At 42.1% G+C, this 24566-nt stretch overlaps 1 protein-coding gene across 1 annotated transcript; it reads left to right on the top strand.

Annotated features, from left to right (window-relative positions):
- Positions 1-192: 192 nt before the first annotated feature.
- On the top strand, positions 193-24566 carry lars1b (leucyl-tRNA synthetase 1b). Its single transcript, XM_070983201.1, has 32 exons — positions 193-316; positions 688-809; positions 1281-1368; positions 1505-1585; positions 1926-2063; positions 2174-2335; positions 2865-2977; positions 3315-3378; positions 3474-3562; positions 3711-3936; positions 4382-4469; positions 5416-5492; positions 5934-5987; positions 6068-6208; positions 6978-7055; positions 7246-7331; positions 7579-7644; positions 8229-8311; positions 9550-9688; positions 10294-10506; positions 12345-12402; positions 12945-13008; positions 14312-14495; positions 15452-15542; positions 15820-15960; positions 16806-16946; positions 18597-18707; positions 19114-19224; positions 21178-21282; positions 22200-22295; positions 22577-22709; positions 23514-24566. Exons 1-32 carry the CDS (start codon positions 311-313, stop codon positions 23717-23719), a joined length of 3555 nt encoding a protein of 1184 aa, XP_070839302.1. The 5' UTR covers positions 193-310; the 3' UTR covers positions 23720-24566.

Raw genomic sequence — 24566 nt, 5'->3', positions numbered from 1 at the left:
ACAACATATCTATGCTCAGTTGCGGTTCATTAAATCCATATCAGCGCCCATCCAGTTTTGTATTTAAATATGTAGGATTTACTACATTATTGCGACATGAATCAAGTTCTTAGTTCGCTAGATATCTCAAGATACGACACCTGAAAAGTTTTACGGACTTCATTTCCCAGAAAACCACGCGGGAAGATGATTGTGGGTGTCATCAGCCAAGCACCGGTGGCGTGGGTCCCCCTTGTCAAAGTGGAAACTATTTGTGCTGTTTCTTCTGTCTAAACAATAGAATAGTAAATAGCCAGTAATTTGACCCAAAATGACGGTAGGTCTAATGGTATATTATCTGCCGTTTATAATGCTTAATGTAGGTGTAGAGGCAGTGTATACGTTATAGCTTATTAACTTACTGTAGCTATTAGCTAAGTTAGCTAACGTAAGCTAGTTGTCGAGACAGCTGCAGGAATAGACTTGAAAGAAATCTGACTCAGCTGGAACAGAGATTAGATTGGTTTTCTTGTTAAACACGTGTTGAACAGTATTTCTATTCTAGTGTAGTGTTTTTTTTTTTTTACTGTATAGTATTCTCTGGTACCTAATAGTTTTGTTACGATATAATCTATATTCAGGTCACTTGCGGCTATCCCTGTACTGATTTTCCTCGATTGAGATATCTTGCTCATCATTGTATTCCAGGAGCGGAAGGGAACGGCAAAGTTGGACTTTTTGAGAAAGATTGAGCTCGAGATCCAGGAGAAATGGGAGAAGGAGAAAGCCTTTGAGCAGGATGCACCGACAACAATTGGGGAAAGCACAAAGTGAGTGTTTTCTATCATGAGGATGGACCCATACTATGTTCAGTACTCATTGTATCATGGTCCAGAAGTGGTTCAGTATGCAGATATGTAAGAGTGTCTGTGAAGCAAGCAGTTCATATAATTTGCATTACTGGAGAACATCAGCAGTTTCTGTAGGTGTACTTCCTTCATCTGATATCTTCCTGATGCAGCTCTGAGCACCTGGTGTCCTCACGTGTAGTAGTAGGTGTGTAGTGTAGCTTTTCTGTTGTGGCCGTTGGGAGAGGAAAAAACAAGCCATGCAAGTGTGGGTGAGGCTTGAAACTCAAAGCATGTGGTGCAGTTACTTTAGGGTGAGCCTTCAACTTGAACACCAACATTTTCCTTGAGCTATTTCCCAGTACAAAAGCACGTTGCTGTGACAGAGATACCAGATATGAAATCCTTTTGATCTCAAACACATTTTTTTAACCGTTCTGTTTTCCTTTTCAGCAAAAACAAGTACTTTGTGACTTTCCCCTACCCTTACATGAATGGCCGATTGCACCTTGGCCACACGTTCAGCTTGTCAAAGTGTGAGGTAGGTGTGCATACAAAAGCAGATGGAGATGAACACTGATATTAACATCTTCAGTCTGCACCTGTGTCAGATACTTGAGAAGCAAATATTCAGCAGCAGTGATCACTGGTTGCTGCTGTTCCCTTTTTTCTTGTAGTTTGCTGTTGGATACCAGTCTCTGAAAGGAAAGAAATGCCTCTTCCCATTTGGGCTGCACTGCACAGGAATGCCAATCAAAGTTAGTATTGTCTCTTTTTTTTCAGTCCATCACATAAGCTGTGTGTGTAGTTACAATGACAGAGAGTGGTAGGGGGTAATTTCATGATTTTTTTGTATGATAATTGTTGGTACTTTTCGTTGCATCACCAATGCACTTTTCATTCAACAAACACAACATGCAAGTTGTCACAACCGATGTTCTTGTCTTAACGTTCCCGCAGAATTAAAGGAAAATGACACTTTGCGTTAATTTAGCTAGTGCTGTATTTTCACTGATTTTCTGCTTCATCAACTAAATGGTGAGATGCAAGTATTCGCCTACTTCATTTGTCCTTTTTTAATGGCATTGTATCTACCAGGCCTGTGCAGACAAGCTGAAGAGAGAGATGGAGCTGTATGGAAACCCTCCACAGTTTCCAGATGAGGAGGAAGTGGAGAAGGAGAACCCAAAGGCATCCGATGAAATTATCATCAAGGACAAAGCGAAGGGCAAGAAGGTTAGGAATGAACGCTTTTAAAAAAAAGTGGGGATGGGGAAAAACAAAATGGCTCAGCATTCGCTTAGGGTGTTTCAATTTATCTTATTTTCATCTCTCTTCTCTGTTAGAGTAAAGCGGTGGCCAAGTCTGGAACATCCACTTTCCAGTGGGACATTATGAGGTCTTTGGGCCTGCATGACGAGGAGATTGCCAAGTTTGCCAGTGCTGAACACTGGCTGGACTACTTCCCTCCTCTGGCTGTGAAAGACCTCAAACAGATGGGAGTCAAGGTGATGAATTTTATAACCCAGATTCCAAAAAAGTTGGGGAGCTGCGCAAAACATGAATGAAACAGCATGTGATACTTTGCTAATCTGTTTTGACACATACTCAACTGAAAACAGAACAAAGACAAAAGACCAAAAACACCTGTTTGGATCATTGCACAGGTGAACAGGTTCATTGGCAACAGGTGATATTATCATGATTGGGTATGAAAGGAGCATACTGGAAAGGCTCAGCCGTTCACAAGCGAGGATGGAGTGACGTTCACCACTTTGTGAACACATGATTATGATTTAAATGGATATTACTACATTGGCTCAGGAACACTGTAAAAGCATGAATATTATTTTATTCCTTTTATATTTTTCAGTGTCCCAACTTTTCTTAGAATCAAGATTGTATCTAAACCCCAGTAACAAAAACATAATCATCTTTTTGTTTGTCCAGAATGTTTTGCCCCTGAGGATAATGAAATCAGGTTATTCATTGTAATCAGCTGTGCCTAAATCCTGGTGTCATGTCATCATTTCACAGGTGGACTGGAGGCGTTCCTTCATCACCACAGATGTGAACCCCTTTTATGACTCCTTCGTCAGGTGGCAGTTCATCACACTGAAGGAGAGAAAAAAGATCAAGTTTGGCAAAAGGTGAGATAGTTTAGAGTTTTCTATACAGCTTGTTCTGTAGTGCTGTCCTTGCAGTGATATGAGGAAAAGTAAGGAAAGTAGGAAGTGCCCCAAAGTATGTAATGTGATAATGTCTTGCATTTTATCTCTGTTGCTATCACGATCAGTTGAACTGTCTTGCCTGAATCAATGTCCTGTACCAATGTCATGCATTTCCATGGGGGTAAAAGAAAAGGGAATATTTGAAATTCTAACTGATGTTAAAGTTTGCCTTTTAGTCTCAGGCAGTTTAATTTTACAGTGTGGCACTGAGTGGTCTTTAAGCAATATTATGTGACTTTTCCCAACTCCTCTGCAGGTATACCATCTACTCCCCCAAGGATGGGCAGCCATGCATGGACCATGACAGACAGACAGGAGAGGTACACTGACCTGGCTCACTGGCATAATGTATAAGTCACAGACTGCTTTTGCAACTATTGATCTTTATTGAATTAACATGTTTCTTCACCTGCAGGGAGTTGGACCTCAGGAGTACACGCTCATCAAGATGAAAATGGTTGAACCGTTCACAGCGAAATTCAAGTCCAAAGTCTTTTATAGCAGGTAATGAATTGCAAACATTGTACTGCTAGCAATTCTTTTTAGGAAGGATACTACACCGCAGACAAGTTTTACACGTACTTAAGTTTAATTCTCATCTGATAAACTTAGTGTTAGTAAGTCTTACTTAAAGTGCTTGTGCTTTCCACAGCGGCATGAAAGGCAAAAACATCTTCCTGGTGGCTGCCACTCTGAGACCAGAGACCATGTTTGGTCAAACCAACTGCTGGGTGAGGCCTGACATGAAGTACATTGCCTTTGAGACAACCAGTGGAGACGTCTTCATCTGCACCAGTAGGTCTGCCAGGAACATGTCTTACCAGGGTTTCACCAAAGAGAATGGAGTGGTGCCAGTGATCATGGAAATACTGGGACAGGTACTCACTTTGTGTGTTTGTTACTTGCAGTTGTAGGTAAATTGTAAATAATTCATTCAGTTTGCTTTTATTTAATAGTGACACTCTCTTTGTGACAGCAAAAAGCATAAATATACACATCAGAAGCATTAAAGTGCTGCATAAACTCACTGAAATTAGATTTTCCCACGAGGGTGACCGTGACCGTTGCCAAAACTGTTCAGTCAACAGAGCAGGAATTGTACCAGAACTAAAACGTGGATCATTTTAGCCCCTGAATCAGGAACTAAACAAACAAGCTACATGTGTGAATACAACCTAAGACAGTCTGTAATGACAGCCATCGAAGGCTCTGAATTTAAGTGGCTGAATGGTCGTGTAAAGACCGTTGGCGGGACAAGGTGTCAATGCTATTACACAAACAACCTGCAAACCTTCTGCTCTGCATCGTTCGGTGTCATTCTAGGACATCCTTGGCTGTGCCTTGAGTGCTCCCCTCACCTCCTATAAGATCATCTACGCCCTGCCCATGCTCACCATCAAGGAGGACAAAGGTACGAGTCAAGAAGTTTGGAAGAATAGCACAGAAATACGTTTATTCACAGAGTTTGCATTGCTTTATTTTTCTCAAGGCAGACGTTTGTCACTGTAGTCACTGTGTAGCTGTTGAAAGGCATCTTTTCTGTTGCTCACAGCAGTCAGAACACCCTTGAGTGGGGGCACCGTACTCCCTCTTTCATGTGCTTGACCTTAAGTGAAATTCAGCTGACAGTTGGTGAATAGTTCAACATAAGCTACTTGAAATGTGTTTATATCCGTCTGTGTTTCAAATAATGATAATTTATTCCAGCTCATGTTGCTTCAGGTATTACTTTCTGCAGAATATCTGCACCGAGCTTTATCCCTTATCTCTCCCTGTCTTAGATATTCTTGGAGGAGCTTATGGAAAAATACTAGGGAGTCTCAAAATAGCAGGCCAAGGTCACCTTATAATTTATAAACTGCTGTACTGTGATGTCAAAGGATGGAAGTAATGGCTGCGTTTTTCCCCTGAGGGAGAACATTTATAAACATATAAAACAGATCTAATTGCACTCAGAGTGCCTCTGTTCTATTAGACGTCAGTGCTACCTATTTTCTGGTCTGTGCTGCTCCAGGGGTGCAGTTTGTCTGTTTGTGTTCATGTGTCCTGTTGACAAATTTATGTAAATAGCGATAATTGGAATTTCTGACAAAGTTGAAATGTCAGAATTTCAATAAGAGCGAAATCTCCCCGTGCCCAGCGTGTCATCCTGTTTCTAAGGGTTATGGAAAGGAATGAGTGAGAGTGAATGTGGGACTACCTTTGACATTTAGCAGTTTCCAGAAATGTGGTGGCAATTGACATTTAGTGGCTGCAAATGTGCAAAATGTAAATCACAGTATTGCTGGAACATACGACCTTATTTGCATAAATACATTTTGTGTTTTGGCCTTTTGTCTCGTCTCTGTTTTCCTCAGGTACGGGGGTCGTTACAAGTGTACCTTCTGATGCTCCTGATGACATCGCGGCTCTGAGAGACATCAAGAAAAAACAGGTGACCTTTAACTATGTTTCCACCATGCCGCCATTCAGGGAGCCTTTATACCTCAGCTGAAGTCTGCTGCAGAGAAACAAAGACAACAGAGCCCAGATGAAACTTTGAATGCAAGATTTTGAAATTTTTAACAGATTGTGGTCTTAAATTAGTCTGCTGTGCTATTTGCTAACCGAATTTCGCCAATAATAGTGTTCATTACTTGTGTATTTAACACTGTGTTGCTGTTTTCATTCCTTTCAGGGTCATTTTAACAGATAAAGATAACAATTGTGTAATGCTGTATACAGTGAAATCATAATAAAGCTTGATATTGCAACCCTACTTCAGGTGGACTCAACACTGGTTCTTAAGGACCATTTTAAAATGCATCCCTTGTTTAAGTGTGCACAGCGGTTCACACTTTATTAACGTTGCTCTAAATGCTTGCATTTCCCGAAGGCTCTACGGGAGAAGTACGGAATTGAGGACAAGATGGTGTTGCCTTTTGAGCCGGTAAGACAATCTGCACGGTTTGATTTCAGTCAGGTTTCGGTGAGTCCACCAAATCTAAATGCAGCTTTAATGTGTGTTAGGTCCCTATCATTGAGATACCAGGGTTTGGGAACCTGTCTGCTCCTCTGGTGTGTGATGAGCTGAAGATCCAGAGCCAGAATGACAAGGAGAAGCTGGCTGAAGCCAAGGAGAAAGTGTACCTGAAGGGATTCTATGAAGGGGTGAGTCGACTTAATGCTTAATGAGTAGAAAAGAAACAAACAGCTACGTAGGTCAGCAAAATGTAAGCCCTCTGCAACCCCAGTGGATTTAACTTTAGGTATGAAGCTTGTATGATTTATCTCCAAGACACAAGTGATTCACACCTTAAGGCTGGACTAAATTATTCAATTCAAATTAAACTGCCTATTGGATTCATGTTGCCTAGAGATGCACTGATACCAATATCAGTTATCAGTCCAATACTGATGCTACCAGAAACCATTATTTTAATAAATAAGAATTCAGTACATTTCTATTTGTGCATTTATTTGTTACATTTTCTTTGACAATGTAAGGAAAGTAAACTTTTAGTCAGGCAGACGCCCAAAACCCAGGTATCTGTATCAGGACTGAAAAAGATATCGGTGCATCCCCACTGTTGCCCTCGGACAGTTTGTTTCTGTCTACTACTGAAAAACTGTGCTGTATTTTTCACTTATTGCTAAGCCGCTGGCTTTTTCCTGTCACACTATAATGTTAGAGATTTTGAAAGGTACAACTTCAGCTGCCTTCACCGTCAGCAGATTGGAAATTTAAATGCCACAGTTTGCACGGGGCCACACATTCATGTGTGTACTCTGACTACATATGTGTGTACTCTGAGTACATGTCTGCTCACTGAGCAGTTTCTGATCTTTCGTGGTTGGAGAATGCACTGCAGAGATGTGGTCCATTTATTTTTTTGAAAGAAAGGCGTCCGTGTGATTGAAATGTTTCTTCCTTTGTCAGATCATGCTGGTTGAAGGCTACAAGGGGCAGAAGGTCCAGGATGTCAAAAAACCCATCCAGAAGTTGATGGTTGAGAGGGTAGAACATTCTTTGTTTCTAATCCAAGGTTAAAATAAAGTGTATTCAAATATTGTGCGGTAGAAGAACTTTAAAGTCTAACTTTTTTCGGGAGTGTGTTTGGGTTTTTTTATGCATGGGCACTGAGTGTTTATGATATATGTTCTGTATTCACCTGTAATGATGTTGCCTCTGTGCTGATGTGTCACAGGGCGAGGCCATGATCTACATGGAGCCCGAAAAACAGGTCATGTCGCGTTCGGCTGATGAGTGTGTTGTGGCTCTGTGTGACCAGTGGTGAGTGCACACTGGATCTGAAGCTGTGTGGTGGTGTGATAGAAACAGGGGCGATCAAAGTGAATATGAAGATTTCTTTTCTTGTGAGGTTTTTTTTTTGTTAAATGGGTTCATGCTGGAAACAAAACTACAAATAAATGATGACAAAATACAGCCAAGATGATTGGAAATGGTTCAAGCGTAGAATGTATCATTCCATTCAGCCTTTTTTGATTAGCTGGAAGCTAAAGTTATATGTGTCTTTCAGGTATTTGGACTACGGGGATGCAGAGTGGAAGCAGCAGGCTAATGAAGTCCTCAAGCCTCTGGAGACGTAAGACCCTGACCTCTGACGCAGCGAATTCCCACGAAGGTCTAGACCAGGGGTTCCCAAACTTTCTCATGCCATGGCCCCCCAAACCGCATTAGCTTCTGGCCGGGGACCCCCTTTGCAAACCCACCGCCAATGCTACAAAATATGTAAAGAAACATCAACTTGCAGAACGGTTTTCTTACTTTTATTCACTATTCAATAATTATTTATTTGTTCAGCATAAGAATATTAACAAACATGTTTTCAACGCTGTATTATATTCCCACTGAATAATGAACTTTTCAGCAAACTGTTGACAGACAAGAACAGAACAAAAGAAATCAAACCTCTCTCAATTCTGTGTTCACTATTCAATAACTATTACATTTGTTTAGCATAAGAATATTATTAACTAACATGTTTTGCTTTTTTGCTTTTTTTTCTTAACTTCCCTCCAATTTTCTGAGGCCCCCCTAGTGCCCCATGGCGGCCCCCGGCCCCACTTGACCACCACTGGTCTAGACAACATAGTATAGAGTAGAAAATAGAATCACGTTTAAAGTCTATAAGATTTCATATGCTCTATTTTGCTGAACACTACACAGATTTTGCGAGGAGACCAGGAAAAACTTCGAGGCGACTTTGGCCTGGCTGCAGGAGCACGCCTGCTCTCGAACCTACGGACTTGGTGAGCAGTTGTGTTTGTGTGAGTGAGAGAGAGAGAGAGAGACTGTCAGGAGTGCAGTAACTGTTAATATGGGTGATATAGCGACAGCCATATCTGCTATCATTACTGCAGCTTTCAAAAGTAATATTGTTTCTTGTATTGAGATTAAATGTGCCAGCCTGCCGAAGATGAACAGGAGGATTTTCTAACTGCTGTATGACCAATGTTTTTGGTCTATAGATGGAGACAAAGGACTGCTGATAAAGCACCTAGCAACAGTCTGCCTCTCTGTTCGTACAGGAATAGATGCAGACTGAAGGCCAGCTGGCATACAGTGCAGGCCAGTGCAGGCCTGTTGTAGACTCCTACTGTAGCACTCTCCCCACACATTTTCCGAATACTTTGATATTTCCACTGTTGTCCTCAACCGACGAGCTCAAACGTGAAGCTGCAGATGAAGTTTTGCTAAATGTGATCATATGTGAGCCACAGACTGACGTAGTCTGTGCTCTGTGAAAAACTAATCACACCTCTCAGAGACATTTTAAATTAATTCGGTAATTATGTTTTATTTGTCTTGAGTTAAATCCAAATGAATTAAAAATACGGTGTGCAAGAGTAGGTGCATTCATTTTTTATTTGATCATATCAACATTTCATAATGAATGTTGCCCAGATCTCATTTATGTAGCTTCTGCTGAGGAAAATTAATTACTGCAGTAATTTTCTGTTTTTAACCATCGAAAGCGAGTCGAAGAGCTCAAGTCGGCTTTCACTTGAAACACGAAAACACGAGCTCAGTGCCTTTGAGGCTGATTGAGCACCATGTCTTTCATAACTTTTTATTTTTCTCCACACAATCTTTGCCCTAAAACATCCCAGCATTAAAAATAGAGGAAAAGAAGCAAACTAGCGGCGTCTGTTACCGCAGCAGGTCAGCCACCTGTGGTTTGGTTGAGTTAAGTTTATTTCAAGTTTTACATCTCGGCTTGTTTTGCCAAGGATTACATAATAAAGCCCAGGACTTATTCCACTGTGTTAGCGCTTTTCTTGGCACCGGAGTGTAACCAGCTTGACAAGATCGCAAATGCAACAAAAGATTGTGTCAGCACAGAGAAGACAACAATTGTCTGTCTTCATAATTTTCTGTCTCTTTCGCTTTCTCTCGCATGGCTGTGTGCGTGCACCTCTCTGTGTCTGGATCTGTGGTTACGTGTGTGTCTGCGTGCGTGTATGCGCACGCCTCCTGGTTACCATAGGAACCCGGCTGCCTTGGGACGAGCAGTGGCTGATTGAGTCACTATCGGACTCCACCATCTACATGGCGTACTACACTGTGGCCCACCTCCTCCAGGGAGGTGTGCTCAACGGGCAGGGAGCGTCACCACTGGGCATCAAGTATGGACACAATGCACACGCACGCACACACACACACACTTGCACAACAGAATGAATGAGGGTTAACTGATTGACTCTGCCTCCTTTCTCACTGCCTCTCCGTCTCTCATCCTTCTCCTCCTGCCTTCAAACAGCCATCGATGTGGTTCACCCGAGGGAGGAAGGACTCGGAGTTAATAACTAAATTTAATCTTTTCTAATGACAGGTGTTGCTTTTCAGACTTTTTTTTTTTTTTTTTTTTTGGTCGATTTGTCGCCCGTTATTCATCCATGAAATAAAATAATAAAATGAATAAATAAAACGTCCACACAATGACAAATGCTGCCTTTCAGAAACAGTTTTAAAAAAATCAATTCATAGCTCAATGTGGTTTTAAGTAACACCAAATCTCTTCCTCAGCACTAAGACGAAAGGGCAAAGAGAAGTGAAACACTCACACACACACACTTCATGACTTCTCTTCACCTTGCTTCAATCCAATACATCCCTCGTTGTAGCCTTGACGGCCTTTTTTATTTCTTTTCTTTTCTTTTCTTTTCTTTTCTTTTCTTTTCTTTTCTTTTCTTTTCTTTTCTTTTCTTTTCTTTTCTTTTCTTTTCCACAGGCCGGAGCAGATGACCAGAGAGGTGTGGGACTTCATCTTCTTTAAGACATCTCCTTTCCCCAAGACAGACATCCCTAAAGAGCATCTACAGAGGCTGAGGAGGGAGTTTGAATACTGGTACCCTGTGGACGTCCGTGTGTCTGGCAAAGACCTGGTGCCTAACCACCTGTCTTACTACCTGTACAACCATGTGGCCATGTGGCCCAAAGACAAGTGAGTTTTCATGTTTGGTGGACTGTTTGGCATTTTCTCACCAAGAGTTAGATGAAAAGACCACTTTCATGCTATAAATAGAGTCCATTTACCATAACGAAATCCACCCACCAACACCTCTGAAGCCCAGTTTGCCACTTTATAGGCAGACTAATTCTTGGCTGGGACCAGTAACTTCCTGGATCCTCCACTGGTTGTAGCTGGTTCCAGGCCTTTCAGCGTGGTCAGGCTTATTTGGACTGACTCTTTACTTGAACTTGTTGCTCATTTAGCAGATGTCTGCTATTCCTTGTGGTTTGTACACCTCTGTGCCAGCGACAGCCATGACCAGAGGCATTATTTTTTGGGTTGTATATACATATGCACCATTCTCTTGGACATAACACAAGAATTCATCTGCTAAGTTTAACAAATTTCACACTAATGTTTCATAGGATCATTGGAGCCTTTCCATGCATGCAAATATTTAACAGATTCACTTAATTTAATCATTGCATTCATGCTGTTCTTATGAGCATCACTGTTTATTGCTGATTTCACCTTAATTTTAACTCCGTATGACCGACCACATTCTCATGCTCAGCTACATCTGCTTCCACTAATATTGTCAAAATCTTGTAGCTACAAGCTCAAGCTTTAGGGCAATTAAGCTTCCTCTCAGGAGAATGTGTTTAGGATTTTCCTTGGGGACATTCTGGTTCTGTGTTTAACACTGCTTCCTCATAATTGAATGGTAGACCCCCCCCCCATTCAGGGCAGCTTTCCTCATGGTTGACACAGATGCTCTTGATGCTGCTGCTCTGATACTTAAAGTTTGTTGATTGGACACAACTTTCCGCTTTGGACCTCCCACAGATGGATGGTGTTTGTCTCTCTCCCATTCACTGCAGGTGTATCTGAGGGTTTTCCAAACTTTGACCTGACTTGCTTTCAAGTTTGTATCTTGCCAAGCCATGTTTTTTTAATGTTGTTCCACCAACACATACTGCTGAAATGACCCCACTGAAACATTCACTAGTTCCAGCTCTTCTAATGTGATGACCTGCTCTTTCTCTGATGTTCTTTTTCTCCGTATTGCATCAGTGTAAATTGAATTTCTTTGGGTTTTGGACCGCTGGTAAGACAAAACAACTAATTTGAAGTAATGATGGGCAGAGTGGATGCAGCAGTCTGTTGCTGAAGGTGCCGCTTAGGGCCCCCACCGTCTCATGCCATGCCGTCTCATGACATTTTGTACATTAAACTGTTGCATCAGAATTTGATCTGCAGATTCAGCAAAATCAGTTGCTGCAGCCCTGCAGACGTGGATCTATGTTTTAGACATTAGCTTCCTTGTTGCAGCATGCACCCGACTGATTGAACACTCTGTTAAACACAATGTTCAGTGACCCTTACATCACATACCTCTGGAGCCTTGCTCTTCTGCTGCCCAGCTACATCTTCTAGTTCAATATTATTTTTCGTCATCTTCCGGCAGAATTGAATCAGGATGATCATATTTTGTTCTTTTTCTAATGTAAAGCATAATATTGGAGCAACATTAATTGCATTAATCATTAATTTGATTAATTTCTATGCAGTATTGTATCCTTTTTTTAAATGGCAATACATATCAATAATGGATAAATGTCCTTATTGATATCATGATAATGATTTTAACCTGCTAATATTGTTTTTTTTTTCTGCTGCTGTGGAAAGGTTATCACATTTAATAGTTCATAAAAAGCATTAAATTTGACTTTAAAACATGAGCAGCAACTCTGGGTTACCTTGATTATTTTGACGAAGATGATGATGGTGAAGATGACACTAACGAGAACATCCTCTCTCATCTGCAGCGGCAAGTGGCCCCAGGCAGTACGAGCCAACGGACATCTGCTCCTCAACTCCGAAAAGGTGTGGGAAATATAATCTGTATAAACTCATGCATCCCCAATTCCAAACAAGCTGGGACGCTGCGTAGTACATAAATAAGACAGAATGCATGTACTCAGCTGAAAACAGTACAAACATAACTGTGTATATATATGCACATATTGCTTATATAAAGGGTATTAGTACATGGGCTTTGTTGGAAATGTTTTTTTTTTTTTATCGATTTGTTATTAAGGTTTGAATATCAGGGGAAAAGGTCTGGTCCTATCTGATGTGGTCTGGGACTGTTAAACTGCAGACAGAGCTGAAACATTATGTAACTCTATCAGGACTGTTATGTTTTGCAGCAAACCTTTTGTGTTTAAAAACTGCTCCTCTTATGTGCCAGTAATTAACTAGTGTTTGATGTTGTTAAGAATTTTAATTACTGCGTGCTGCTGATTTGCACTGCAAACACAGTCTGTGACACGATGGTTTTATTCCACTCTGCTTTGGAAGGAATTTGTGTGGGCGGGCACACTTGAAAGATTCTGGCTGCTAACATCTGTTTTCCTATTCACCAGATGTCCAAATCAACTGGAAACTTCCTCACTCTCACCCAAGCCATTGACAAGTTCTCAGCAGACGGTACACTCCGTTTCCTCTTGATTTATCGCCCTCCTGTGCTCTGTTTCTTATCTTTTACTCCTCTCCTCTGGTGTGATTTTTCTTTCAATATCTCTGTCACGTTTCATTGAAACACTGGAGAAAAACACATCAGGTGTACATCTAGAACAGATTACAATGTGCGCTCATAGTGCACGGGCCATTACACTTGATAACACTATAAGCATCTTTTATCCCTTGCTGAAGATAATTAGAAAACGGCCCGTCTTCATAGGATGGCTGAGGTGTTGATATCGGGTGCTTTGAGCTGTTGTATATACCACATCCCTTATACTGCACTGTAAGCAATGAGCTTCTGTAGAATAATTTGTAATGTATGCTTTACTCAAAGTGTAACCAATAATTCAGTGTATGTGCAACATGATCTCCACTGGAAGCAACAAATTAATACCCAGCAGTTTTATGATATTATTGCATTCAAAATGCTCCAGCCAGTCATGAATTATCATGTATTTGCCTGATCATCATTCCAGAAAGGTAGTCCCTCCTGTTGGTCTCTCCACAGGACAGCAAGCTACAGAGGGAAGAAGGGAAAGCATGGTCTCTAAAATAAATATTGGGATGGAGCATGAGCATGATTTTCACTGTTGTGAGAGTGAGACTTGATGTGTAGTTTAAAACAAAAGCCTGATGTCTGGCGTCATTGATAATGATAATCCATTTTGTTGTTCGGCTCTGTATGTTTATTTGGTTTTGTGGCTATGGGTATCTGATCTGGCCGGGACTTAGATTAACCTTGATATCCCTCCTGCCTCAGTATACCTCAGGATTAGCCGACCCACCCTTCGTGTTGTTTTGTTTGTTATTTCTACCCTGCGTTTTCGTGTTTGAATGAGCTGAATAATAGATAGATGCGTCTGTTATGTCTCGAGAAGCCGTCCTGCCGTGGATGTAAAGAACTTCATGGTCTGACAGCGGATCGACGTATTAAGTCGACTTCCTGTCTGGGAGCTTGGAGTGATGTCTGCTGGGTATTTGAAGATTTCTCAGAGGTGGAATTTTCCACAAAGCCTCTGAACCTCACCTGGTTGGCAAGAAGTATTATGCAGAAGAGAAAACAAGTGCTGTGCTCAGTATTTGCGTGTGTGCCATGCGATTAAAGGGGCCCACACTGGATATTTGATTTGAGTAAATTCCAAAGGCAGTGGGAATGGAGGCGTTGGTCGTGCTCTGAAACATTAACCACAACTTCAAAGACGTTATATTACACCTGTTCTGCTGGTTCCCGTACTACCTGCTGTTTTAACACTCCCTCCTCGCTCAGGTATGCGCCTGGCGCTAGCAGATGCCGGGGACACGGTGGAGGACGCCAACTTTGTGGAGACCATGGCTGACGCTGGCATCCTGCGTCTCTACACCTGGGTGGAGTGGGTGAAGGAGATGATTGCCAACCAGAACAACCTGAGGACAGGACCTGCTGACACTTTCAACGATCGGGTCTTTGCCAGGTAGATGCAGATAGAGTTGATTTGTAGCTCACATCGGTTAATTGAAATGACAAAAAATTCTGAAAATTACAATTTCCCAGAGCCTGAAGTGACGTCTGCTTCTTTTGTCCAACCAATAGTCCAAAAGCCAGAGGCTGGAAAGCTGGACCCAGCAAATATTTGACATTTTTGCTTGAAAAATGACCCAAATGATTAATTGTTAATATAGGTGAAGCCTATGACAGAAGCGCTTACTCTGGGGTTTAGGGGGTCAGGGTGATTAAGGGTTAGGTAATTATTATAATTCATGAACAACTTCCTTATTTACTATCAATTAGCAGTAATTAGGAGGTCATTAAAGGAAAACATGCAGAATAAGGACATAATCAGTGCTTTATAATGACTAATAAAGACACAAGATACTACCAATATGTATGCTAATTTGCAGCTAGTCCGTGGTGAATATGTGTTCTGCTATTTATTCATTAGCAAAATGAGATATGGAAATGCAGCAGATGTTCACGTCGGTGAAACTGAAACCTACAAATGTTGAGACTTTTACTTTGATAAATGACTTTGTCTCTCTCATTTTGGCTCTGGTCTGTATTGAGCAGAAATAGAATATCATCATGTTTGCTTCTGGTCAGATGCATCGACCAGGGTTGTAAAGCGGAAAGAGGTGAATTTATTCAAGTTGAGTCTGTTTCTCTTCATGTTGCCTTGCAGTGTGTCTCTATGAGCTTAGGTGAATTGATTTCTTTTTGTGGTTGAGAAGTAAAAATAGGATATACTTTGGCCAGTTAGCACTCAGAGGCAAGACGTGAAACCAGGCAACTCAGAAGATGGCCAGTCCTTCAGAGTTCAGGATGGTTCCCTCTGAAAATGCTGACCTTTGTGACTCTGTACTTCTCAGGGCTGAAGAGTGAATTATAAACTGACTTTGCAGATTGATTGAAAGGATTTTGTGTCCTGTCTAGCGAGATGAATGCAGGCATCTTGAAAACAGAGCAGCACTATGAGAGGATGATGTACAAGGAGGCTTTGAAGAGCGGCTTCTTTGAGTTCCAGGTAAATAAAACGTCCCTCATTTATTTAAAAAAAAAAGATTTCTTAACTCTGCCTTAATCATCATTATATCTTAAGGACGAGCATGCTTTTCCTTAAGCATTTAATGAGATGATATTGTAGCTACTGCAGTGACAGATTGAACAGTAGATGGAGCGTAACATGACTGAGGGTTCAGATCTCATCCTGAGCATGTGGTGAATTCACTGGATTGAAGATGGATAGCTGAGGAATCACAGCAGCTGAGGACCTTTTAAACTGTTTTATGTATGTTTTGCAGGCAGCCAAAGATAAATATCGTGAGCTGGCTATCGAGGGTATGCACAGAGAGCTCGTCTTCCAGTTCATAGAGAGACAAACACTGCTGCTGGCCCCCATCTGCCCACACCTTTGTGAATACACCTGGGGTCTGCTTGGCAAGGTAAGAAACCGCGGATTTGGCATCATAAAGGGGGTTTCATGTTCTGAGTTGCTTGCATGCTCTGACTGCGGGTTCAAATGTGACTTTCATCCTCTCGTCCCTTCTGTCTCTGGTGTTCATCTGCCCTGGAAAACAGAAAGTATGAAAGAAACATTTAAACATTTCCTGTCTTCATTTATATCCACGAACACACCTGGGAGCAACAAGCTAGGCGACATACTTCATGTAGGTCTGCGCGGGTCCCACAGCTCATTTACTTGTGTGAAATGTCTACTAACACACACACACACACGCACACACACACACACACACACACGCACACACATCCCCTCTGCTGGTGTACATGTCCACCTGGAGCCTGTCCTCACACCATGTCCTTTTTTTTTTTTTTCTCGCCGGTATGAAAGGAACGCACACGCTGTTGCACGTTCCCAACAGCACAGAGAGCCAGGAATATTTTTAACACTCAAATTTATGAATATGAAAGAGTGCCGCTGCGCTGCAGATGGGTTTTTCGGTTGTCGCTTAGCAACAACAAAAGCCCCATAACTCTAATCATGTGTTCAGCGCCGGCAGCTAAAGAGCTAAGAGGCACTCAGCGGACACAGAGGTACACACATCATTCTGGGATTCTCACACATGCTCAGCTAATATGGCGTGTGCCTAGTTTGGTAATGAAGGTGCTGCGACCGGTGGCTGTGCAGTTGATAGGATCCCAAACCTCTGGTGGACCTCCAACTTTTGTTATTTTTTTCATTCCCCTCACAAAACGCCATAATGGTACCAAAATGCATCACCAGCAGTCTTTCCCCGTCACTCATCCGCTCTCCCTCTTCCTCTGATAGGCCGACTCTCTGAGGAAGGCGTCCTGGCCCGTGGCGGGTCCAGTTGACGAGGTTCTGATCCGCTCCTCTCAGTACCTGATGGAGACCGCGCACGACCTCCGGCTGAGACTCAAGGCGTACATGCAGCCCCCCAAAAGCAAAGTAAGAGGCGCCTCCGCTTGTTGTTTCACATGCTTCACTGCCACTTTCCTTCCACTGCTGTAATGGCTTTTTTTTTGTAAGTAATTCTGACAACCGAATATTGATTTCAGAATTGATTGCTTTCTTTTTAATAGTTTTTTATGAAATCCTGCACTTGTCTCGAAGTGCATCAAGTGTGGTAATTAAATCGGAGGCAGCGTTGTTTCACAGTCTTCTCTCCCTCGGGTGTTGTTGAACAGTTTCGTGATTGTTTGATGGGGAGCACAATGAGGCAGAAAATAATAAAAACAGCACAATAAGAAGCTTGAAAATATCAGGCAGCGTGCCGAAAGAGGAATTGGGATTCATAAGCATTTTATCATATTTGGTTCCAGTATACAGTCTTCTTATCGAATCTGAATTTCAAATCGTTTATTGAATCTGTTTAGGATTGTAAATAACTTGACTAATTCAAACCAGGAAACTTAAACTCACACTTAGTTGAATGACATATTCACAGTTTAGGGAGATGATTGTTTTGTACTTTGTCCTTTGCTGCTTAAAAAGAGAGAGGATATATTTTTTGGACTCAGAGCTTTGAAAATCAGCTTGGAACTGAATCAAAGTAAATTACGTTTTTGACACAAAATGGTCTACTTAAATCCTGCTCTCGCTGAAGTCTATTTAGCCACTGAGGATGTTTTAAGCATGCACGCAAAGTGAAGTAGCAATCACCTGTTTAATGGTCCACATTCAACAGTTGGACACCGAGCTTTAATAGATTATTGACGCCTTTTCTCGGCCACTCATCGTCTTGTGCTGTATATTGGGGGTCTAAGAATAGAGAGTGCCATGTGCTGCGCAGAAGCCCCTCAAGGCAGATTTGTCATGTTGAGCTATATGAATAAAAATTGACTTGGCTATCCCCTTAGATGCACTCGTAGTCTGGCTTGTGTTCACAGCGAGAAAGTTGGCCTATTGTCGAGCAGTTCGGTATTTCGATAAGTGGCTGTAGATAGCTGGGAGAAAAGCTGAACAGGTATTGACGAGATTTGAGCCAGCATCTCAGGCTTCCAGGTTATCGATTTGCTGCAAACGCTTTGTTGCTACGAAGGCAAGATGGAGGAGTGTTGGGGGAAAAAGGAGAAAAGGAAAATAAGCGTGTTCTCATACATGTATGTTAAGGAGGCAGATTGCAAACAGCATCACGAGCTGGAGCGTTCAGGGAGCACGTCTGCAATAGCATTGATACAGTAGAGGCTGTATGACTTACCACTATGAAGGTAATAATGTTTTTTTTCTTAGCTTTATGTCATTTTCATAGTTTTTAACTTAATCATAATGCATTGTCACATCAAGACTCATTTGTGGAAACACACATGCAGGCACACATACAGTACAGGACAAGAGTAGACTTGACAGCTGTCACATAAAATAAGTTCACAGATCCCCATCTTCATTGTAGATAATCACACACACACACACACACGCCAGCTTGCTTCTTGAATAATCCATACACAGTGTGTGTTTCCCATTGAGGCCCCCAACCAGCCTCGAAATATGCTGTCACTGCGCCGAGTAGATGCAAAACCATCAAAGGTCTATGAACCTGACTATGTGCGTAAAGGAATCTCAAATGCTCCTTTTTTATGCTGTTTTTTCCTCCGACAGAAAGGTGACTCAAAACCCCCGACCAAACCCTCTCACTGCACCATCTACGTTGCTAAGAGCTACCCTCCGTGGCAGCACAGTGCCTTATCCCTGCTCGGCAAGCACTACAAGGTGAGAAATAAACACTCCTGCACCGCGCTACTCTTTCGCCCCATTTACACCGGGTGTTAAAATGGAATCTGCATCCGGACACATTGCCGGATAATGAACTATCTGATCCTTCCTTTGTGTTTTACAAATGGTATTTTTAAAGTTCTCATTATCCTCATTGAGATCGGATCTCTGGCCTTCAGAGCAAAACCCGCTCAGGAGTGATTTAAGGCGGCGTCAAATCAATCAGTCTTTTTTTCATCCGAGGTCTAAATGGGGTCTCTAGCGTTGGGATGCATTAATAAGTCCTGTGGCTTGAATGATCATGTAAGCTACACTGTTTTCCATTAGCCACTCAGCTCGTCTCTCTCTCTCCATTCATGTTTGTCTGTGTCTTTTTTTTTCCCCTCCCTTGGTGTCTGTCCAGAGCAACAATGGGGTCCTTCCAGACAACAAAGTGATAGCGGGCGAGTTGGGAGCTCTGCCCGAGCTGAAGAAGTACATGAAGAGGGTCATGCCTTTTGTAGCCATGATCAAGGTAAATCTGGAGGAAGTAGAGGTGCCACTCACCACGTTTACATGCAGTCAATATTCGGGTTGTGGTCAATATTCAGAATAACCTGTTTACATGCGTGAGCAAACAGGGGTGATCGGTTGGGATATCCCGATCAAAACAGCGACGGACAGACAACGTGTCGACGCACGGACAACGTCATGACACAGTGCGCGTCATTTCAGCTTCTTCTTCCTGTATCCAAAAACAGCAACAACACCTGCAGCACGTGGATAATGAACAGCCCGGGGCCGGTAGCAGTCGCCTTCGTTTGCGCTTTGGTGCTGGTCCTGACCCACCACCAGTACTTGACACTATTCTGTCTCAATTTCTTCATTAATGGAAGGCGAGAACGTGATGGAATAGGAAATGGAGCCGGAGCTGTGCCATCATATCCATGCTACCTGCACTCAAAAGACCAAGATTCCTTGCGAATAGAACATGCGCAGAACACAAATTAATGTTCCGTTCGATGGGGATATTCCGATAGGCGTATACATGACAAATATTCGGGTTAGAAAAGGAGTAACCCAGGGGTCATATTCCGGTTTTTGAAAACCGGAATATGAGCATATTCCGGTTTTTGAAAACCGGAATATGAGCATATTCCGGTTTTCAAAAGGGTTATTGGTGTTTACATGGCCGTGCGCAACAAGCTTATTGCTGATATTCCGGTTATGAAAGGTTTACTTGACTGCATGCAAACGTAGTCAGCGTGCGGGCACACCCTGCCCCCTCTCCACCCGTCTATCCCTCTAATGAATAAATGCATGTGTCATTTTTATGTGTTCATTTTTTAATGCCAGCATTGTACACATTTTTTCTTCTAAGAAGCTGTTTACTCAACTTCTCTGAAAAGTTGCTTATCCTTAGTTTTTACGCACATCTCAGCCTCAGATCGATCTAAAGTCTGCCCCGGTGATTATGTTGAAAGATTGGAGGCTGCATCGTCAAAAGCTTTTTTTTTTTTTTTAAATATTCCTCTTTGTGTTGAACATTGACAAAACCGTAGCCAATGATAAAACAGACTGAACAACAGCGGCGCATTGAAATTCAAAAGAGATTTCAGGAATGCTTTGTCTGCAGAGTTTAATGTGTTTATTGATTAAAAGAGTACAACACACACTTGTTACAGGCTGTCTCAGCTTGTTCCTGTGTTTGTTTGCTGCATTCATAAAAATCTGAAAATGTTTGGGTTTTTCCATCAACAACTCCATATGTCTTTATGTGCTGCCTTTCACATTGTGGCTGCTTTGCATTCAGATAATATTAAGTTCCTCTCACATGGCAAAATGCAGCTTCTCAATGAGGTGGTCTTTTGATCTAATAGGAGATGGTAAAAAAATAACATTAAATTAAAGTGTCACTGGAGTTATTGCTTGTTTTTCAAGCTGTAGGTACACTTAAGGTCAAGTTGCTAATAAATGATTGGAAGCGTGATGCTTATTAAAATTTCAGTTGTCATCTCTCCCACCTGCCCACGGCTTTGTTCAGGTGTTGCTGTTTCGCTGCTGGGATCAAACAGAATGGAACTAATAAATAGTCATGATGAGCTTTGTGCTCGTCCACGGCTTGTCTCTCAAACTGGTCTTTCAGCTTTCAAGTTGTTTTCTCTTCCCAGCTCTCCTTGTTTGTTTTAGTATCTTTTGTTCACATAGCTTTTTTTTCCCCCTTAATAAGCTCATGGTGGCAGCATGAGCATAACAATGAACTTTCAGCTAATGCTGAAAACCTGATTTCTTCAGAAGGTGCAAGAAATATTCCGTTCCCTCCTTTTCTTCAAGCTGCCGGCTTGTTAGGAAATGTAGCAAATAAAAACTGAATACGTCCTGCTCATTTCTCAGGAGAGGTCAGATTATTTATTTATTCTTGTCCACTCTTCATGTGAGTGTTGTATGCTTGATTCTGATTATTTGGGCTCTGCTTTGCGTTCTGTAGGAGAACCTGGAGAAGAACGGGCCCAGGGTCTTGGATCTGGAGCTGGAGTTCGATGAGCGTGCAGTCCTGATGGAGAACCTGGTCTACTTAACCAATTCTCTGGAGGTATGTTTTATGATCCACACTGAAATCAGACGTGACGGTTAAGGCTGACCCTGCTCAAAAGTGTCTGTCCAAGCCGAAAACGCACCCAGAGGGAATCTACATTTTTTTTTAGCCAAGAGTTGAACAAACTTGGAAATATGATACTAAATTTGAGGTTGGAAAGCAACATCTCAGCTCGAGCAGTATTTTATATCCCAGGATATGAGCAATAAACTGAGCGAGTTCACTTGATGAGGCTCTATTTGTCTTTAGATAAATGTCAAGCTGCAGCGTGCAGCCGCAGCATTTTGGTTTCCTCGGCTTTAAAGCTTGAGTTTCGCTACTTCTGCAAAAGTCAGCTGAGACAATCCTGAGCTCAGTCAGGAAAGCCTTTAATACTTTTGTCTGCACAGCAGCTTAGCCTAGTGAAAACGTAAAGCCCAAGTCCCTGAGGTTCTTTGCTGAAACCAGCACAGATTTCGCCACAGAAAAGGAAAATTGTACATTATCAGTGTCTAACTAACACTCTGAATCCAATTCCCTTGTTTTTGATTGATCATAGCTAAAGATAAGCTGCCACACAAAAGGCAAATTGATATAGAAATATGCTGTATCATGCAGGACCAAAAAAGAGTGATGTGTTGTATCGTATTGATGTATGCTGCAGTTTATGCTGTGGTTTATGCTGCAGATGGCTTGAGAAATTTAGAGAAGTAGTTTACAATCCTGTTATTTGCAGTCTCAAACTGAAATACCATCCATGACTGGGAATGTGTGACAGTAGTGCAGAGCCAGATGTTTGGTTTCTGATCACTGCCAGAGCCTGGTTAACACCGTCAGCATTTGCCAGCGTGCACGCCAAACACACCTGTGTACACACTGCCTGGTGCTGGACTGATCAGCCGATTATCGTTCTTCTTCACATCTCTCCTCTATAGTTGGAACAGATAGACATCTTGTTTGCATCTGAGGCTGACGACAAAGTGAAGGAGGACTGTTGCCCAGGGAAACCGTTCAGTGTTTTCAGATCAGAGGTAAATGCTTTTGGTTGTGTGTTGGTTGCTCTCAAAGCAGGCTTTGTGTATGTTTGTGTGTATGTGTTAGAGCGCAGATGTAAGCTTATTCTTCACCTGTTTATCAGCTTGTTTGCATATTTGCAGTATGTTTGTGTTTGCGTGGGTTCATCTCTGTAGGTGCTTGTTTAACTGCAACCCTCCTGCAGCAGCGTCCCTGATGGATAAAGTGTTTCTTGCGCACTCAAATCAACAATTAAACTGTTTGTTTGTGCATTTGTGTCGTTCCTCTGTGTCTCTAGCCTGGAGTGTGTGTTTCCCTGGTCAACCCTCAGCCGTCCAACGGGCTTTTTTCTACAAAGGTTGACATCCGACAGGGGGACAGCAGAGACAGCATCATCCGTAGGCTAGCCAAGGTCAACAGACTCATCAAAGGTTAGTCAGATAAACGGGCATACAGTGGAAATCTATAGACTACGGCTCGGAACCCGAAATGAACTTGTACTTACTTATGTATACGTCAAAAAGGATTAGCTCTTTATCACAGTCTGTTTGAGACCCCACAATTCCAACAATTTCACCCATGAGCAAGAGGAAAAACTTCCTTTTAACAGGCCAGAAACCACAAGCAGAACCAGGCTTTGACTGGGCGGCCATCTGCCTCGACCAGTTTGGGATGGATGGACGGAAAAACAGTAATATCTATGTGATGATGATGATTATAAAGTTAGTAATAATACAGTACCAGTCGAGCAGGGCCGCAGAGTTCCAATCCACAGGAACGTGCGAAGCCAAAGTGACAGTGGTGACAGTATTGGGGCAGCCTGATAGTGTGGAATTGCAGTAACCCAGCCTCGATGTAACAAATGCTTAGACTTTTACATGGGAGTTAGAAGACATCCTGATCAAAGATAACTCCCAGCTTTTTTTTGGATCGGGTTTTATATACAGGCCTTTTTCCACTCTATTCCAGTAGCGTTGATTTAAATGCAAGATGAGTGGTGATTGCAGCTAAAGTTAGCAAATTTGCTCTGTAACCCGTTCTCCTTTTCACTCCTCTCCTGTCTTCCTCTACCATCTTGTCTCTTCCTCCCTGCTCTCATCTTCCACATCACTTCCCTGCTTACCTTGATTTCTCTCTGCACCCTTCCTTATTCTTATCTCTTACTCTGCATTTCCTTCGTCTGTCTCTCTCTCTCTCTCTCTCACCTCGGACTCCACCACCCTCCCCTCCACCAGATTTGTCCAGAGTGAAGCTGATGAGGTACGAGGACCCCGTCCTGGGACCTCGCCGTGTGCCCGTCCTGGGAAAGGAGGAACAGGGCAAGTTGCCCATCTCCAACAAATCTGTGTTCAACATCAATCTGGAGGAAAAGAGGGTCACCCTGGCTGACAATGGTCTCACAGTGGACATCGGGGACACTCTGGTTTATCTGGTTCAATAGAGTAACATTCACTGTCTCTCTCACACACACAGGCACATGGGGGCACATTCGGCAGTGAATCATTTGGGAAAGGTTCAAATATACCATGAAATGTTACAATAAAGTGGGTCCTTTTGACCCAGAGCCATAAAACACTGACTCAAAAGTATATGTATGATCTATAATGTATGATTTGACAGATGTACAGACTCTGTTTTGCACCTTTTCATTGCAGACTGTGACCTAAATGGATAACTGAAACGAATGGGACCTGAACAGTCTGCTTCTATCTTCCTTTACAAAAAAAAAAAAAAAACAAGACTATTGAGTCTTTGGTACCTTAATTAGGTTCTTTTAATGGTGTGGAAAAAAAACTACAATTTTGAAATGATCCCAAACCTTCCTGTGAGGATTTGGTATTGGAGGATCACACCAGAATTTGTATTCTGGGCCATATCTCTATTGTCTGTTAGATTAAAGTTGAATCTCATAATTTTTCTCCATGGGCAACTCTTGTTCCTGTCTGATGTGGTGCACAATAAATAAGCAACTATCTGTATAATGAAGCTTTTAAATAGTTTTCTCCTGAAAGCAACAAACATCTACCACCGTGTCCTACTTTGTTGCTGGCCAACCACGTATTTTTTTGTTATTACATTGTGAGTCTGCTCCTGCATCTTCCTGAATGCCTGTTGTTTTCATATAGATGGTAATGTGTCTGCTGTGTTGTTTTATACATTGAGGGTGAGGTATATTGTTCCCTCATGTTTTGTCAGCCTGTCAGACAGCTTTCCTATTTTCTAGCCGTAGATGGTGCTTGTCTGACTTGTGCTTTTCCAGAGAAATAATAAAACCTATAAAATATTCA

This window comes from Chaetodon trifascialis, chromosome 16 (genome assembly GCF_039877785.1).
Source record: "Chaetodon trifascialis isolate fChaTrf1 chromosome 16, fChaTrf1.hap1, whole genome shotgun sequence".
Classification (NCBI taxonomy): Eukaryota; Metazoa; Chordata; class Actinopteri; order Chaetodontiformes; family Chaetodontidae; genus Chaetodon; species Chaetodon trifascialis.
This window is presented reverse-complemented; position numbering and strand designations above follow the sequence as displayed.